Source organism: Oncorhynchus gorbuscha, unplaced genomic scaffold, assembly GCF_021184085.1.
Source record: "Oncorhynchus gorbuscha isolate QuinsamMale2020 ecotype Even-year unplaced genomic scaffold, OgorEven_v1.0 Un_scaffold_2862, whole genome shotgun sequence".
Taxonomy (NCBI): domain Eukaryota; kingdom Metazoa; phylum Chordata; class Actinopteri; order Salmoniformes; family Salmonidae; genus Oncorhynchus; species Oncorhynchus gorbuscha.
In genome coordinates this window covers 16,087-32,030 of record NW_025747257.1, presented here as the reverse complement: position 1 = coordinate 32,030, position 15,944 = coordinate 16,087, and the positions used below count along the sequence as shown (strand labels likewise).

General features: G+C 50.9%; 1 protein-coding gene across 1 annotated transcript in view; it reads right to left on the bottom strand.

Annotated features, from left to right (window-relative positions):
* The window catches only part of LOC124026875, a gene marked incomplete at its 3' end in the record, with an annotated part of 59,651 nt that overhangs the window by 29,924 nt on the left and 13,783 nt on the right, over positions 1–15,944 (bottom strand). The window contains exons 5-9 of the mRNA XM_046339546.1: positions 15,235–15,311; positions 14,362–14,467; positions 9,071–9,232; positions 7,401–7,509; positions 2,542–2,678 (exon numbers count right to left, since the gene is read on the bottom strand). Of these exons, the coding sequence (XP_046195502.1) occupies positions 2,542–2,678; positions 7,401–7,509; positions 9,071–9,232; positions 14,362–14,467; positions 15,235–15,311 (591 nt within the window). The remainder of the gene's footprint in view (positions 1–2,541; positions 2,679–7,400; positions 7,510–9,070; positions 9,233–14,361; positions 14,468–15,234; positions 15,312–15,944) is intronic.

Sequence of the window (15,944 nt, the reverse complement as noted above, 5' to 3'; positions counted from 1 at the left end):
GTGTGTGTGTTCAGTGAGTGTGTGTGTGTTCAGTGAGTGTGTGTGTGTCCAGTGAGAGTGTGTGTGTGTCCAGTGAGAGTGTGTGTGTGTCCAGTGAGAGTGTGTGTGTGTCCAGTGAGAGTGTGTGTGTGTCCAGTGAGAGTGTGTGTGTGTCCAGTGAGAGTGTGTGTGTGTCCAGTGAGAGTGTGTGTGTGTGTGTCCAGTGAGAGTGTGTGTGTGTGCGTCCAGTGAGAGTGTGTGTGTGTGCGTCCAGTGAGAGTGTGTGTGTGTGCGTCCAGTGAGAGTGTGTGTGTGTGCGTCCAGTGAGAGTGTGTGTGTGTGCGTCCAGTGAGAGTGTGTGTGTTCAGTGAGAGTGTGTGTGTTCAGTGAGAGTGTGTGTGTTCAGTGAGAGTGTGTGTGTTCAGTGAGAGTGTGTGTGTTCAGTGAGAGTGTGTGTGTGTTCAGTGAGAGTGTGTGTGTCCAGTGAGAGTGTGTGTGTGTTCAGTGAGAGTGTGTGTGTGTCCAGTGAGAGTGTGTGTGTGTTCAGTGAGAGTGTGTGTGTCCAGTGAGAGTGTGTGTGTCCAGTGAGAGTGTGTGTGTGTGTGTGTCCAGTGAGAGTGTGTGTGTGTGCGTCCAGTGAGAGTGTGTGTGTGTGCGTCCAGTGAGAGTGTGTGTGTGTGCGTCCAGTGAGAGTGTGTGTGTGTGCGTCCAGTGAGAGTGTGTGTGTTCAGTGAGAGTGTGTGTGTTCAGTGAGAGTGTGTGTGTTCAGTGAGAGTGTGTGTGTTCAGTGAGAGTGTGTGTGTGTCCAGTGAGAGTGTGTGTGTGTGTCCAGTGAGTGTGTGTGTGTGCAGTGAGAGTGTGTGTGTGTGTCCAGTGAGAGTGTGTGTGTCCAGTGAGAGTGTGTGTGTGTGCGTCCAGTGAGAGTGTGTGTGTGTGTGTCCAGTGAGAGTGTGTGTGTTCAGTGAGAGTGTGTGTGTTCAGTGAGAGTGTGTGTGTTCAGTGAGAGTGTGTGTGTTCAGTGAGAGTGTGTGTGTTCAGTGAGAGTGTGTGTGTGTTCAGTGAGAGTGAGTGTGTGTCCAGTGAGAGTGTGTGTGTGTTCAGTGAGTGTGTGTGTGTGTTCAGAGAGAGTGTGTGTTCAGAGTGTGTGTGTGTCCAGTGAGAGAGAGTGTGTGTCCAGTGAGAGTGTGTGTGTGTCCAGTGAGAGTGTGTGTGTGTTCAGAGAGAGTGTGTGTGTGTTCAGAGAGAGTGTGTGTGTGTTCAGAGAGAGTGTGTGTGTGTTCAGAGAGAGTGTGTGTGTGTTCAGAGAGAGTGTGTGTGTTCAGAGAGAGTGTGTGTGTTCAGAGAGAGTGTGTGTGTTCAGAGAGAGTGTGTGTGTTCAGAGAGAGTGTGTGTGTCCAGTGAGAGTGTGTGTGTGTCCAGAGAGAGTGTGTGTGTGTTCAGTGAGTGTGTGTGTGTTCAGTGAGAGTGTGTGTGTCCAGTGAGAGTGTGTGTGTGTCCAGTGAGAGTGTGTGTGTGTTCAGAGAGAGTGTGTGTGTGTTCAGAGAGAGTGTGTGTGTCCAGTGAGAGTGTGTGTGTGTTCAGAGAGAGTGTGTGTGTGTTCAGAGAGAGTGTGTGTGTGTTCAGAGAGAGTGTGTGTGTGTTCAGAGAGAGTGTGTGTGTGTTCAGAGAGAGTGTGTGTGTTCAGAGAGAGTGTGTGTGTTCAGAGAGAGTGTGTGTGTTCAGAGAGAGTGTGTGTGTTCAGAGAGAGTGTGTGTGTTCAGAGAGAGTGTGTGTGTCCAGTGAGAGTGTGTGTGTGTCCAGAGAGAGTGTGTGTGTGTTCAGTGAGTGTGTGTGTGTTCAGTGAGTGTGTGTGTGTGTTCAGTGAGAGTGTGTGTGTGTTCAGTGAGAGTGTGTGTGTGTCCAGTGAGAGTGTGTGTGTCCAGTGAGAGTGTGTGTGTGTTCAGTGAGAGTGTGTGTGTGTTCAGTGAGTGTGTGTGTGTTCAGTGAGTGTGTGTGTGTTCAGTGAGTGTGTGTGTGTTCAGTGAGTGTGTGTGTGTTCAGTGAGAGTGTGTGTGTTCAGTGAGAGTGTGTGTGTTCAGTGAGAGTGTGTGTGTGTTCAGTGAGAGTGTGTATGTGTTCAGTGAGAGTGTGTGTGTGTTCAGAGAGAGTGTGTGTTCAGAGAGAGTGTGTGTGTGTTCAGTGAGAGTGTGTGTGTGTGTGTGTGTGTGTGTGTGTGTGTGTGTGTGTGTGTGTGTGTGTGTGTGTGTGTGTGTGTGTGTGTGTGTGTGTGTGTGTGTGTGTGTGTGTGTGTTCAGTGAGTGTGTGTGTGTGTGTGTGTTCAGTGAGTGTGTGTGTGTGTGTGTGTTCAGTGAGTGTGTGTGTGTGTGTGTGTGTTCAGTGAGTGTGTGTGTGTGTGTGTGTGTTCAGTGAGTGTGTGTGTGTGTGTGTGTGTTCAGTGAGTGTGTGTGTGTGTTCAGTGAGTGTGTGTGTGTGTGTGTGTGTGTGTGTGTGTGTGTGTGTGTGTGTGTGTGTGTGTGTGTGTGTGTGTGTGTGTGTGTTCAGTGAGTGTGTGTGTGTGTGTACCTCAGCATGCTCCTTGGCTTTCTGCTGATAGAAGGTGATCTCCCTCTGTAGCGAGGGGTCCAGAGCCGCTCCGTACGTCCTGCAGCCGCGACGGTTCTTCTCCAGGAAGTACATCCTCCTCTCCAACTTCACCGAACCTGACGGAAGGAGAGAGATACAGGGTTAGGGGTCAACTGGACCTGATAGAGAGAGATACAGGGTTAGGGGTCAACTGGACCTGATAGAGAGAGATACAGGGTTAGATGTCAACTGGACCTGATAGAGAGAGATACAGGGTTAGGGGTCAACTGGACCTGATAGAGAGAGATACAGGGTTAGGGGTCAACTGGACCTGATAGAGAGAGATACAGGGTTCGGGGTCAACTGGACCTGATAGAGAGAGATACAGGGTTCGGGGTCAACTGGACCTGATAGAGAGAGATACAGGGTTAGGGGTCAACTGGACCTGATAGAGAGAGATACAGGGTTAGGGGTCAACTGGACCTGATAGAGAGAGATACAGGGTCAACTGGACCTGATAGAGAAAGATACAGGGTCAACTGGACCTGATAGAGAGAGATACAGGGTCAACTGGACCTGATAGAGAGAGATACAGGGTCAACTGGACCTGATAGAGAGAGATACAGGGTTAGGGGTCAACTGGACCTGATAGAGAGAGATACAGGGTTAGGGGTCAACTGGAACTGATAGAGAGAGATACAGGGTTAGGGGTCAACTGGACCTGATAGAGAGAGAAACAGGGTTAGGGGTCAACTGGACCTGATAGAGAGAGATACAGGGTTCGGGGTCAACTGGACCTGATAGAGAGAGATACAGGGTTAGGGGTCAACTGGACCTGATAGAGAGAGATACAGGGTTAGGGGTTAACTGGACCTGATAGAGAGAGATACAGGGTTAGGGGTCAACTGGACCTGATAGAGAAAGATACAGGGTTAGGGGTCAACTGGACCTGATAGAGAGAGATACAGGGTTAGGGGTCAACTGGACCTGATAGAGAGAGATACAGGGTTAGGGGTCAACTGGACCTGATAGAGAGAGATACAGGGTTAGGGGTCAACTGGACCTGATAGAGAGAGATACAGGGTTAGGGGTCAACTGGACCTGATAGAGAGAGATACAGGGTTAGGGGTCAACTGGACCTGATAGAGAGAGATACAGGGTCAACTGGACCTGATAGAGAGAGATACAGGGTTAGGGGTCAACTGGACCTGATAGAGAAAGATACAGGGTCAACTGGACCTGATAGAGAGAGATACAGGGTCAACTGGACCTGATAGAGAGAGATACAGGGTTAGGGGTCAACTGGACCTGATAGAGAGAGATACAGGGTTAGGGGTCAACTGGACCTGATAGAGAGAGATACAGGGTTAGGGGTCAACTGGACCTGATAGAGAGAGATACAGGGTTAGGGGTCAACTGGACCTGATAGAGAGAGATACAGGGTTAGGGGTCAACTGGACCTGATAGAGAGAGATACAGGGTTAGGGGTCAACTGGACCTGATAGAGAGAGATACAGGGTCAACTGGACCTGATAGAGAGAGATACAGGGTCAACTGGACCTGATAGAGAGAGATACAGGGTTAGGGGTCAACTGGACCTGATAGAGAAAGATACAGGGTCAACTGGACCTGAGAGAGAGAGATACAGGGTCAACTGGACCTGATAGAGAGAGATACAGGGTCAACTGGACCTGATAGAGAGAGATACAGGGTTAGGGGTCAACTGGACCTGATAGAGAGAGATACAGGGTTAGGGGTCAACTGGACCTGATAGAGAGAGATACAGGGTCAACTGGACCTGATAGAGAGAGATACAGGGTCAACTGGACCTGATAGAGAGATACAGGGTCAACTGGACCTGATAGAGAGAGATACAGGGTTAGGGGTCAACTGGACCTGATAGAGAAAGATACAGGGTCAACTGGACCTGAGAGAGAGAGATACAGGGTCAACTGGACCTGATAGAGAGATACAGGGTCAACTGGACCTGATAGAGAGAGATACAGGGTTAGGGGTCAACTGGACCTGATAGAGAAAGATACAGGGTCAACTGGACCTGAGAGAGAGAGATACAGGGTCAACTGGACCTGATAGAGAGAGATACAGGGTTAGGGGTCAACTGGACCTGATAGAGAAAGATACAGGGTCAACTGGACCTGAGAGAGAGAGATACAGGGTCAACTGGACCTGATAGAGAGAGATACAGGGTTAGGGGTCAACTGGACCTGATAGAGATACAGGGTTAGGGGTCAACTGGACCTGATAGAGAGATACAGGGTTAGAGGTCAACTGGACCTGATAGAGAGAGATACAGGGTTAGGGGTCAACTGGACCTGATAGAGAGAGATACAGGGTTAGGGGTCAACTGGACCTGATAGAGAGAGATACAGGGTTAGGGGTCAACTGGACCTGATAGAGAAAGATACAGGGTTAGGGGTCAACTGGACCTGATAGAGAGAGATACAGGGTTAGGGGTCAACTGGACCTGATAGAGAGAGATACAGGGTTAGGGGTCAACTGGACCTGATAGAGAGATACAGGGTTAGGGGTCAACTGGACCTGATAGAGAGATACAGGGTTAGGGGTCAACTGGACCTGATAGAGAGATACAGGGTTAGGGGTCAACTGGACCTGATAGAGAGAGATACAGGGTCAACTGGACCTGATAGAGAAAGATACAGGGTCAACTGGACCTGATAGAGAGAGATACAGGGTTAGGGGTCAACTGGACCTGATAGAGAGAGATACAGGGTTAGGGGTCAACTGGACCTGATAGAGAGAGATACAGGGTCAACTGGACCTGATAGAGAAAGATACAGGGTCAACTGGACCTGATAGAGAGAGATACAGGGTCAACTGGACCTGATAGAGAGAGATACAGGGTCAACTGGACCTGATAGAGAAAGATACAGGGTCAACTGGACCTGATAGAGAGAGATACAGGGTCAACTGGACCTGATAGAGAAAGATACAGGGTCAACTGGACCTGATAGAGAGAGATACAGGGTTAGGGGTCAACTGGACCTGATAGAGAGAGATACAGGGTCAACTGGACCTGATAGAGAGAGATACAGGGTTAGGGGTCAACTGGACCTGATAGAGAGAGATACAGGGTCAACTGGACCTGAGAGAGAGAGATACAGGGTCAACTGGACCTGATAGAGAGAGATACAGGGTCAACTGGACCTGATAGAGAGAGATACAGGGTCAACTGGACCTGAGAGAGAGAGATACAGGGTCAACTGGACCTGATAGAGAGAGATACAGGGTCAACTGGACCTGATAGAGAGATACAGGGTTAGGGGTCAACTGGACCTGATAGAGAGATACAGGGTTAGAGGTCAACTGGACCTGATAGAGAGAGATACAGGGTTAGGGGTCAACTGGACCTGATAGAGAGAGATACAGGGTTAGGGGTCAACTGGACCTGATAGAGAGATACAGGGTTAGGGGTCAACTGGACCTGATAGAGAAAGATACAGGGTTAGGGGTCAACTGGACCTGATAGAGAGAGATACAGGGTTAGGGGTCAACTGGACCTGATAGAGAGAGATACAGGGTTAGGGGTCAACTGGACCTGATAGAGAGAGATACAGGGTTAGGGGTCAACTGGACCTGATAGAGAGAGATACAGGGTTAGGGGTCAACTGGACCTGATAGAGAGAGATACAGGGTTAGGGGTCAACTGGACCTGATAGAGAGAGATACAGGGTCAACTGGACCTGATAGAGAAAGATACAGGGTCAACTGGACCTGATAGAGAGAGATACAGGGTCAACTGGACCTGATAGAGAAAGATACAGGGTCAACTGGACCTGATAGAGAGAGATACAGGGTCAACTGGACCTGATAGAGAGAGATACAGGGTCAACTGGACCTGATAGAGAGAGATACAGGGTTAGGGGTCAACTGGACCTGATAGAGAGAGATACAGGGTCAACTGGACCTGAGAGAGAGAGATACAGGGTCAACTGGACCTGATAGAGAGAGATACAGGGTCAACTGGACCTGATAGAGAGAGATACAGGGTTAGGGGTCAACTGGACCTGATAGAGAAAGATACAGGGTCAACTGGACCTGAGAGAGAGAGATACAGGGTCAACTGGACCTGATAGAGAGAGATACAGGGTCAACTGGACCTGATAGAGAGAGATACAGGGTCAACTGGACCTGATAGAGAGAGATACAGGGTTAGGGGTCAACTGGACCTGATAGAGAGATACAGGGTTAGAGGTCAACTGGACCTGATAGAGAGAGATACAGGGTTAGGGGTCAACTGGACCTGATAGAGAGAGATACAGGGTTAGGGGTCAACTGGACCTGATAGAGAGAGATACAGGGTTAGGGGTCAACTGGACCTGATAGAGAGAGATACAGGGTTAGAGGTCAACTGGACCTGATAGAGAGAGATACAGGGTTAGGGGTCAACTGGACCTGATAGAGAGAGATACAGGGTTAGGGGTCAACTGGACCTGATAGAGAGAGATACAGGGTTAGGGGTCAACTGGACCTGATAGAGAGAGTTACAGGGTTAGGGGTCAACTGGACCTGATAGAGAGAGATACAGGGTTAGGGGTCAACTGGACCTGATAGAGAGAGATACAGGGTTAAGGGTTTATGTGTAGTGTGCAGTGTGTAGTGTGTAGTGTGTAGGGTGTAGTGTAGTATGCAGTGTGTAGGGTGTAGTGTGTAGTGTGTAGGGTGCAGTGTGTAGGGTGTAGTGTGTAGTGTGTAGGGTGTAGTGTAATATGCAGTGTGTAGGGTGTAGTGTGTGTAGTGTGTAAGGTGTAGTGTGTAGGGTGTAGTGTGTAGGGTGTAGGGTGTAGGGTGTAGTGTGTAGGGTGTAGGGTGTAATTCACCATGCTGATACTTGAAGTCTATATAGCAGCGTTCTGCAGTCTGTCTCCTGGGTCGTCTCTTCTCTAACGACTCAGAGTCTTGAAACTGCTTCACCGCTTCACATAAGGCCTGAAACACACAGAGAGACACCGAGTGAGGCCTGAAACACACAGAGAGACACCGTGTGAGGCCTGAAACACACAGAGAGACGCCGAGTGAGGCCTGAAACACACAGAGAGACACCGAGTGAGGCCTGAAACACACAGAGAGACGCCGAGTGAGGCCTGAAACACACAGAGAGACACCGAGTGAGGCCTGAAACACACAGAGAGACGCTGAGTGAGGCCTGAAACACACAGAGAGACGCTGAGTGAGTCCTGAAACACACAGAGAGACGCCGAGTGAGGCCTGAAACACACAGAGAGACGCCGAGTGAGGCCTGAAACACACAGAGAGACGCTGAGTGAGTCCTGAAACACACAGAGAGACGCCGAGTGAGGCCTGAAACACACAGAGAGATGCCGAGTGAGGCCTGAAACACACAGAGAGACGCTGAGTGAGGCCTGAAACACACAGAGAGACGCCGAGTGAGGCCTGAAACACACAGAGAGACACCGAGTGAGGCCTGAAACACACAGAGAGACGCCGAGTGAGGCCTGAAACACACAGAGAGACGCCGAGTGAGGCCTGAAACACACAGAGAGACGCCGAGTGAGGCCTGAAACACACAGAGAGAGAGAGACAGCGAGTGAGGCCTGAAACACACAGAGAGACACCGAGTGAGGCCTGAAACACACAGAGAGAGAGAGACGCTGAGTGAGGCCTGAAACACACAGAGAGACGCTGAGTGAGGCCTGAAACACACAGAGAGACGCCGAGTGAGGCCTGAAACACACAGAGAGACGCCAAGTGAGGCCTGAAACACACAGAGAGACGCCAAGTGAGGCCTGAAACACACAGAGAGACGCTGAGTGAGGCCTGAAACACACAGAGAGACGCCGAGTGAGGCCTGAAACACACAGAGAGACGCTGAGTGAGGCCTGAAACACACAGAGAGAGAGAGACACCGAGTGAGGCCTGAAACACACAGAGAGACACCGAGTGAGGCCTGAAACACACAGAGAGAGAGAGACACCGAGTGAGGCCTGAAACACACAGAGAGACGCCGAGTGAGGCCTGAAACACACAGAGAGACGCCGAGTGAGGCCTGAAACACACAGAGAGAGAGAGACACCGAGTGAGGCCTGAAACACACAGAGAGAGAGAGACACCGAGTGAGGCCTGAAACACACAGAGAGAGAGAGACACCGAGTGAGGCCTGAAACACACAGAGAGAGAGACGCCGAGTGAGGCCTGAAACACACAGAGAGAGAGAGACACCGAGTGAGGCCTGAAACACACAGAGAGAGAGACGCTGAGTGAGGCCTGAAACACACAGAGAGAGAGAGACGCCGAGTGAGGCCTGAAACACACAGAGAGACGCTGAGTGAGGCCTGAAACACACAGAGAGACGCCGAGTGAGGCCTGAAACACACAGAGAGAGAGACAGCGAGTGAGGCCTGAAACACACAGAGAGACGCTGAGTGAGGCCTGAAACACACAGAGAGACGCTGAGTGAGGCCTGAAACACACAGAGAGAGAGACAGCGAGTGAGGCCTGAAACACACAGACAGACAGACGCCGAGCGTACCTTGCGTGTGATTGCGTAGTGCCCCTTCATGGCGTTGAGGCTCCATTTGATGTCCTGACAGGAAATCATCCTGAAGTCTCCCATCAAGAGGTCAGCTGCCTGCATCGCCGCCTCAGAACCCACCTGACCTAACGACCCGTAGTCAAACAGGTCCTCTACAGACTACAGAGAGAGAGAGAGACAGGGATAACACTAGGGACGGGGGCGTTTAGAGAGACAGGGCTAACACTAGGGACGGGGGCGTTTAGAGGACTAACACTAGGGACAGGGGCGTTCAGAGAGACAGGACTAACACTAGGGACGGGGGGCGTTCAGAGAGACAGGGCTAACACTAGGGACAGGGGCGTTTAGAGGACTAACACTAGGGACAGGGGCGTTCAGAGAGACAGGACTAACACTAGGGACGGGGGGCGTTTAGAGAGACAGGGATAACACTAGGGACAGGGGGCGTTTAGAGAGACAGGGCTAACACTAGGGACAGGGGTGTTTAGAGGACTAACACTAGGGACAGGGGCGTTCAGAGGACTAACACTAGGGACAGGGGTGTTTAGAGAGACAGGGCTAACACAAGGGACAGGGGCGTTCAGAGAGACAGGACTAACACTAGGGACAGGGGCGTTTAGAGGACTAACACTAGGGATGGGGGGCGTTTAGAGAGACAGGGATAACACTAGGGACAGGGGCGTTTAGAGGACTAACACTAGGGATGGGGGGCGTTTAGAGAGACAGGACTAACACTAGGGACAGGGGCGTTTAGAGAGACAGGACTAACACTAGGGACAGGGGCGTTTAGAGAGACAGGACTAACACTAGGGACAGGGGGCGTTTAGAGAGACAGGATAACACTAGGGACAGGGGCGTTTAGAGAGACAGGACTAACACTAGGGACAGGGGGTTTAGAGAGACAGGGATAACACTAGGGACAGGGGTGTTTAGAGAGACAGGACTAACACTAGGGACAGGGGTGTTTAGAGAGACAGGACTAACACTAGGGACAGGGGTGTTTAGAGGACTAACACTAGGGACAGGGGCGTTTAGAGGGCTAACACTAGGGACAGGGGTGTTTAGAGGACTAACACTAGGGACAGGGGTGTTTAGAGAGACAGGGATAACACAAGGGACAGGGGTGTTTAGAGAGACAGGACTAACACTAGGGACAGGGGTGTTTAGAGAGACAGGACTAACACTAGGGATGGGGGGGCGTTTAGAGGACTAACACTAGGGACGGGGGGCGTTTAGAGGACTAACACTAGGGACAGGGGTGTTTAGAGAGACAGGACTAACACTAGGGACAGGGGTGTTTAGAGAGACAGGGATAACACTAGGGACAGGGGTGTTTAGAGAGACAGGACTAACACAAGGGACAGGGGCGTTTAGAGAGACAGGACTAACACTAGGGACAGGGGCGTTTAGAGAGACAGGACTAACACTAGGGACAGGGGCGTTTAGAGAGACAGGACTAACACTAGGGACAGGGGGCGTTTAGAGAGACAGGACTAACACTAGGGACAGGGGGCGTTTAGAGAGACAGGACTAACACTAGGGACAGGGGCGTTCAGAGGACTAACACTAGGGATGGGGGGCGTTTAGAGAGACAGGACTAACACTAGGGACGGGGGCGTTTAGAGAGACAGGACTAACACAAGGGACAGGGGCGTTTAGAGAGACAGGACTAACACTAGGGACAGGGGCGTTTAGAGAGACAGGGATAACACTAGGGACGGGGGGGCGTTTAGAGAGACAGGACTAACACAAGGGACAGGGGTGTTTAGAGAGACAGGACTAACACTAGGGACAGGGGTGTTTAGAGACAGGACTAACACTAGGGACAGGGGCGTTTAGAGAGACAGGACTAACACTAGGGATGGGGGCGTTTAGAGGACTAACACTAGGGATGGGGGTTTAGAGAGACAGGACTAACACTAGGGATGGGGGCGTTTAGAGAGACAGGACTAACACTAGGGATGGGGGGTTTAGAGAGACAGGACTAACACTAGGGATGGGGGCGTTTAGAGGACTAACACTAGGGATGGGGGCGTTTAGAGGACTAACACTAGGGACAGGGCGTTTAGAGAGACAGGACTAACACAAGGGACAGGGGTGTTTAGAGAGACAGGACTAACACTAGGGACAGGGGCGTTTAGAGAGACAGGACTAACACTAGGGACAGGGGCGTTTAGAGAGACAGGACTAACACTAGGGATGGGGGCGTTTAGAGAGACAGGAAAAACACTAGGGACGGGGGGCGTTTAGATGACTAACACTAGGGACGGGGGGCGTTTAGAGGACTAACACTAGGGATGGGGGCGTTTAGAGAGACAGGACTAACACTAGGGATGGGGGGGCGTTTAGAGGACTAACACTAGGGATGGGGGGGTGTGTAGAGGACTAACACTAGGGATGGGGGGCGTTTAGAGAGACAGGACTAACACTAGGGATGGGGGCGTTTAGAGAGACAGGACTAACACTAGGGATGGGGGCGTTTAGAGAGACAGGACTAACACTAGGGATGGGGGGCGTTTAGAGAGACAGGACTAACACTAGGGATGGGGGCGTTTAGAGGACTAACACTAGGGATGGGGGCGTTTAGAGGACTAACACTAGGGATGGGGGGTTTAGAGAGACAGGACTAACACTAGGGATGGGGGCGTTTAGAGAGACAGGACTAACACTAGGGATGGGTGGCGTTTAGAGGACTAACACTAGGGATGGGGGCGTTTAGAGAGACAGGACTAACACTAGGGATGGGGGCGTTTAGAGAGACAGGACTAACACTAGGGATGGGGGCGTTTAGAGGACTAACACTAGGGATGGGGGCGTTTAGAGGACTAACACTAGGGATGGGGGGCGTTTAGAGGACTAACTCTAGGGATGGGGGGCGTTTAGAGGACTAACACTAGGAATGGGGGCGTTTAGAGGACTAACACTAGGGATGGGGGCATTTAGAGGACTAACACTAGGAATGGGGGCGTTTAGAGGACTAACACTAGGAATGGGGGCGTTTAGAGGACTAACACTAGGAATGGGGGCGTTTAGAGGACTAACACTAGGGATGGGGGGCGTTTAGAGGACTAACACTAGGAATGGGGGCGTTTAGAGGACTAACACTAGGGATGGGGGCGTTTAGAGGACTAACACTAGGGATGGGGGCGTTTAGAGAGACAGGACTAACACTAGGGATGGGGGCGTTTAGAGAGACAGGACTAACACTAGGGATGGGGGCGTTTAGAGAGACAGGACTAACACTAGGGATGGGGGCGTTTAGAGAGACAGGACTAACACTAGGGATGGGGGCGTTTAGAGGACTAACACTAGGGATGGGGGGCGTTTAGAGGACTAACACTAGGGATGGGGGGCGTTTAGAGAGACAGGACTAACACTAGGGATGGGGGCGTTTAGAGAGACAGGACTAACACTAGGGATGGGGGCGTTTAGAGGGACTAACACTAGGGATGGGGGGGCGTTTAGAGTACTAACACTAGGTATGGGGGCGTTTAGAGACAGGACTAACACTAGGGATGGGGGCGTTTAGAGTACTAACACTAGGGATGGGGGCGTTTAGAGAGACAGGACTAACACTAGGGATGGGGGTTTAGAGAGACAGGACTAACACTAGGGATGGGGGGTTTAGAGAGACAGGACTAACACTAGGGATGGGGGGCGTTTAGAGAGACAGGACTAACACTAGGGATGGGGGGTTTAGAGAGACAGGACTAACACTAGGGATGGGGGGTTTAGAGAGACAGGACTAACACTAGGGATGGGGGCGTTTAGAGAGACAGGACTAACACTAGGGATGGGGGGCGTTTAGAGAGACAGGACTAACACTAGGGATGGGGGCGTTTAGAGAGACAGGACTAACACTAAGGATGGGGGTTTAGAGAGACAGGACTAACACTAGGGATGGGGGCGTTTAGAGAGACAGGACTAACACTAGGGATGGGGGCGTTTAGAGAGACAGGACTAACACTAGGGATGGGGGCGTTTAGAGGACTAACACTAGGGATGGGGGCGTTTAGAGAGACAGGACTAACACTAGGGATGGGGGGGCGTTTAGAGAGACAGGACTAACACTAGGGATGGGGGCGTTTAGAGGACTAACACTAGGGATGGGGGGCGTTTAGAGAGACAGGACTAACACTAGGGATGGGGGGTTTAGAGAGACAGGACTAACACTAGGGATGGGGGGGTTTAGAGAGACAGGACTAACACTAGGGATGGGGGCGTTTAGAGACAGGACTAACACTAGGGATGGGGGCGTTTAGAGAGACAGGACTAACACTAGGGATGGGGCGTTTAGAGAGACAGGACTAACACTAGGGATGGGGACGTTTAGAGAGACAGGACTAACACTAGGGATGGGGGCGTTTAGAGAGACAGGACTAACACTAGGGATGGGGGGCGTTTAGAGAGACAGGACTAACACTAGGGATGGGGGCGTTTAGAGGACTAACACTAGGGATGGGGGGCGTTTAGAGAGACAGGACTAACACTAGGGATGGGGGGCGTTTAGAGAGACAGGACTAACACTAGGGATGGGGGCGTTTAGAGGACTAACACTAGGGATGGGGGCGTTTAGAGAGACAGGACTAACACTAGGAATGGGGGCGTTTAGAGGACTAACACTAGGAATGGGGGCGTTTAGAGGACTAACACTAGGGATGGGGGCGTTTAGAGAGACAGGACTAACATTAGGGATGGGGGCGTTTAGAGAAACAGGACTAACACTAGGGATGGGGGGCGTTTAGAGAGACAGGACTAACACTAGGGATGGGGGCGTTTAGAGGACTAACACTAGGGATGGGGGTGGGTAGAGGACTAACACTAGGGATGGGGGCGTTTAGAGAGACAGGACTAACACTAGGGATGGGGGTGTGTAGAGGACTAACACTAGGGATGGGGGCGTTTAGAGAGACAGGACTAACACTAGGGATGGGGGCATTTAGAGAGACAGGACTAACACTAGGGATGGGGGGCGTTTAGAGGACTAACACGAGGATGAGGGGGCGTTCAGAGAGACAGGACTAACACTAGGGATGGGGGGGCGTTTAGAGGACTAACACGAGGGATGAGGGGGTTTAGAGGACTAACACTAGGGATGGGGGGTGTTTAGAGACACAGGACTAACACTAGGGATGGGGGGGCGTTTAGAGAGACAGGACTGACACTAGGGATGGGGGGCGTTTAGAGGACTAACACTAGGGATGGGGGGTAGCATGTCCAATAGCATGCTGCTCTGAGCAGTGGAGCCCCATCCCTAGCTAACACACAGGGTTCACACACGTCTCTACCTGTGAGTTGTCGTTGCAGGGTTCCAGTAGCATGCTGCTCTGAGCCGCGGCGGCTGAACTCTCTCTCTGAGGGAAGGCTGGGTTCTCCAGCAACATGTTACAGATACTGGACACAGACACTCACAGGTTAAATACACCGACACAGATATCAGAGAGTTACAGAATGCTGGTACAGATCTCTCACACAGAGAGAGAGAGAGAGAGAGAGAGAGAAAACTAAATAGCAGGAGTTTTATATTTGAGTCATTTAGCTCTTATATAGAGCAAGGTGAGACAACCACAGACAACCACATTTCACAGTCATAGAGATAGTTGTAGTTCTAACAGATTGAGATTCTTTCAGGTCAGTGGTAGTCATGGAGATAGTTGTAGTTCTAACAGTAATAATAATAATAATATATGCCATTTAGCAGACGCTTTTATCCAAAGCGACTTACAGTCATGTGTGCATACATTCTACGTATGGGTGGTCCCGGGGATCGAACCCACTATCCTGGCGTTACAAGCGCCATGCTCTACCAACTGAGCTACAGAAGGACCACCTTGGGATTCTTGGGATTCTTTCAGGTCAGTGGTAGTCATGGAGATAGTTGTAGTTCTAACAGATTGGGATTCTTTCAGGTCAGTGGTAGTCATGGAGATAGTTGTAGTTCTAACAGATTGAGATTCTTTCAGGTCAGTGGTAGTCATAGAGATAGTTGTAGTTCTAACAGATTGAGATTCTTTCAGGTCAGTGGTGGTCATGGAGATAGTTGTAGTTCTAACACATTGAGATTCTTTCAGGTCAGTGGTAGTCATGGAGATAGTTGTAGTTCTAACACATTGAGATTCTTTCAGGTCAGTGGTAGTCATGGAGATAGTTGTAGTTCTTACACATTGAGGTCTTTCAGGTCATTGGTCTGGATCAGTTCTGCTACATAGTTCTCCTGGACATCAGGAAACAGATCCACCTGGAGAGGAGTTATAGACATACTAGATATAACTACCCATTAGAAGTGAGGGCCGCTACCCATTAGAAGTGAGGGACACTACCCATTAGAAGTGAGGGACACTACCCATTAGAAGTGAGGGCCACTACCCATTAGAAGTGAGGGACACTACCCATTAGAAGTGAGGGCCACTACCCATTAGAAGTGAGGGCCACTACCCATTAGAAGCTACCCATTAGAAGTGAGGGCCACTACCCATTAGAAGTGAGGGCCACTACCCATTAGAAGTGAGGGCCACTACCCATTAGAAGTGAGGGCCACTACCCATTAGAAGTGAGGGCCACTACCCATTAGAAGTGAGGGCCGCTACCCATTAGAAGTGAGGGCCGCTACCCATTAGAAGTGAGGGCCGCTACCCATTAGAAGTGAGGGTCGCTACCCATTAGAAGTGAGGGCCGCTACCCATTAGAAGTGAGGGCCACTACCCATTAGAAGTGAGGGCCACTACCCATTAGAAGTGAGGGCCGCTACCCATTAGAAGCTACCCATTAGAAGTGAGGGCCACTACCCATTAGAAGTGAGGGCCACTACCCATTAGAAGTGAGTGTAGCTACCCATTAGAAGCTACCCATTAGAAGTGAGGGCCACTACCCA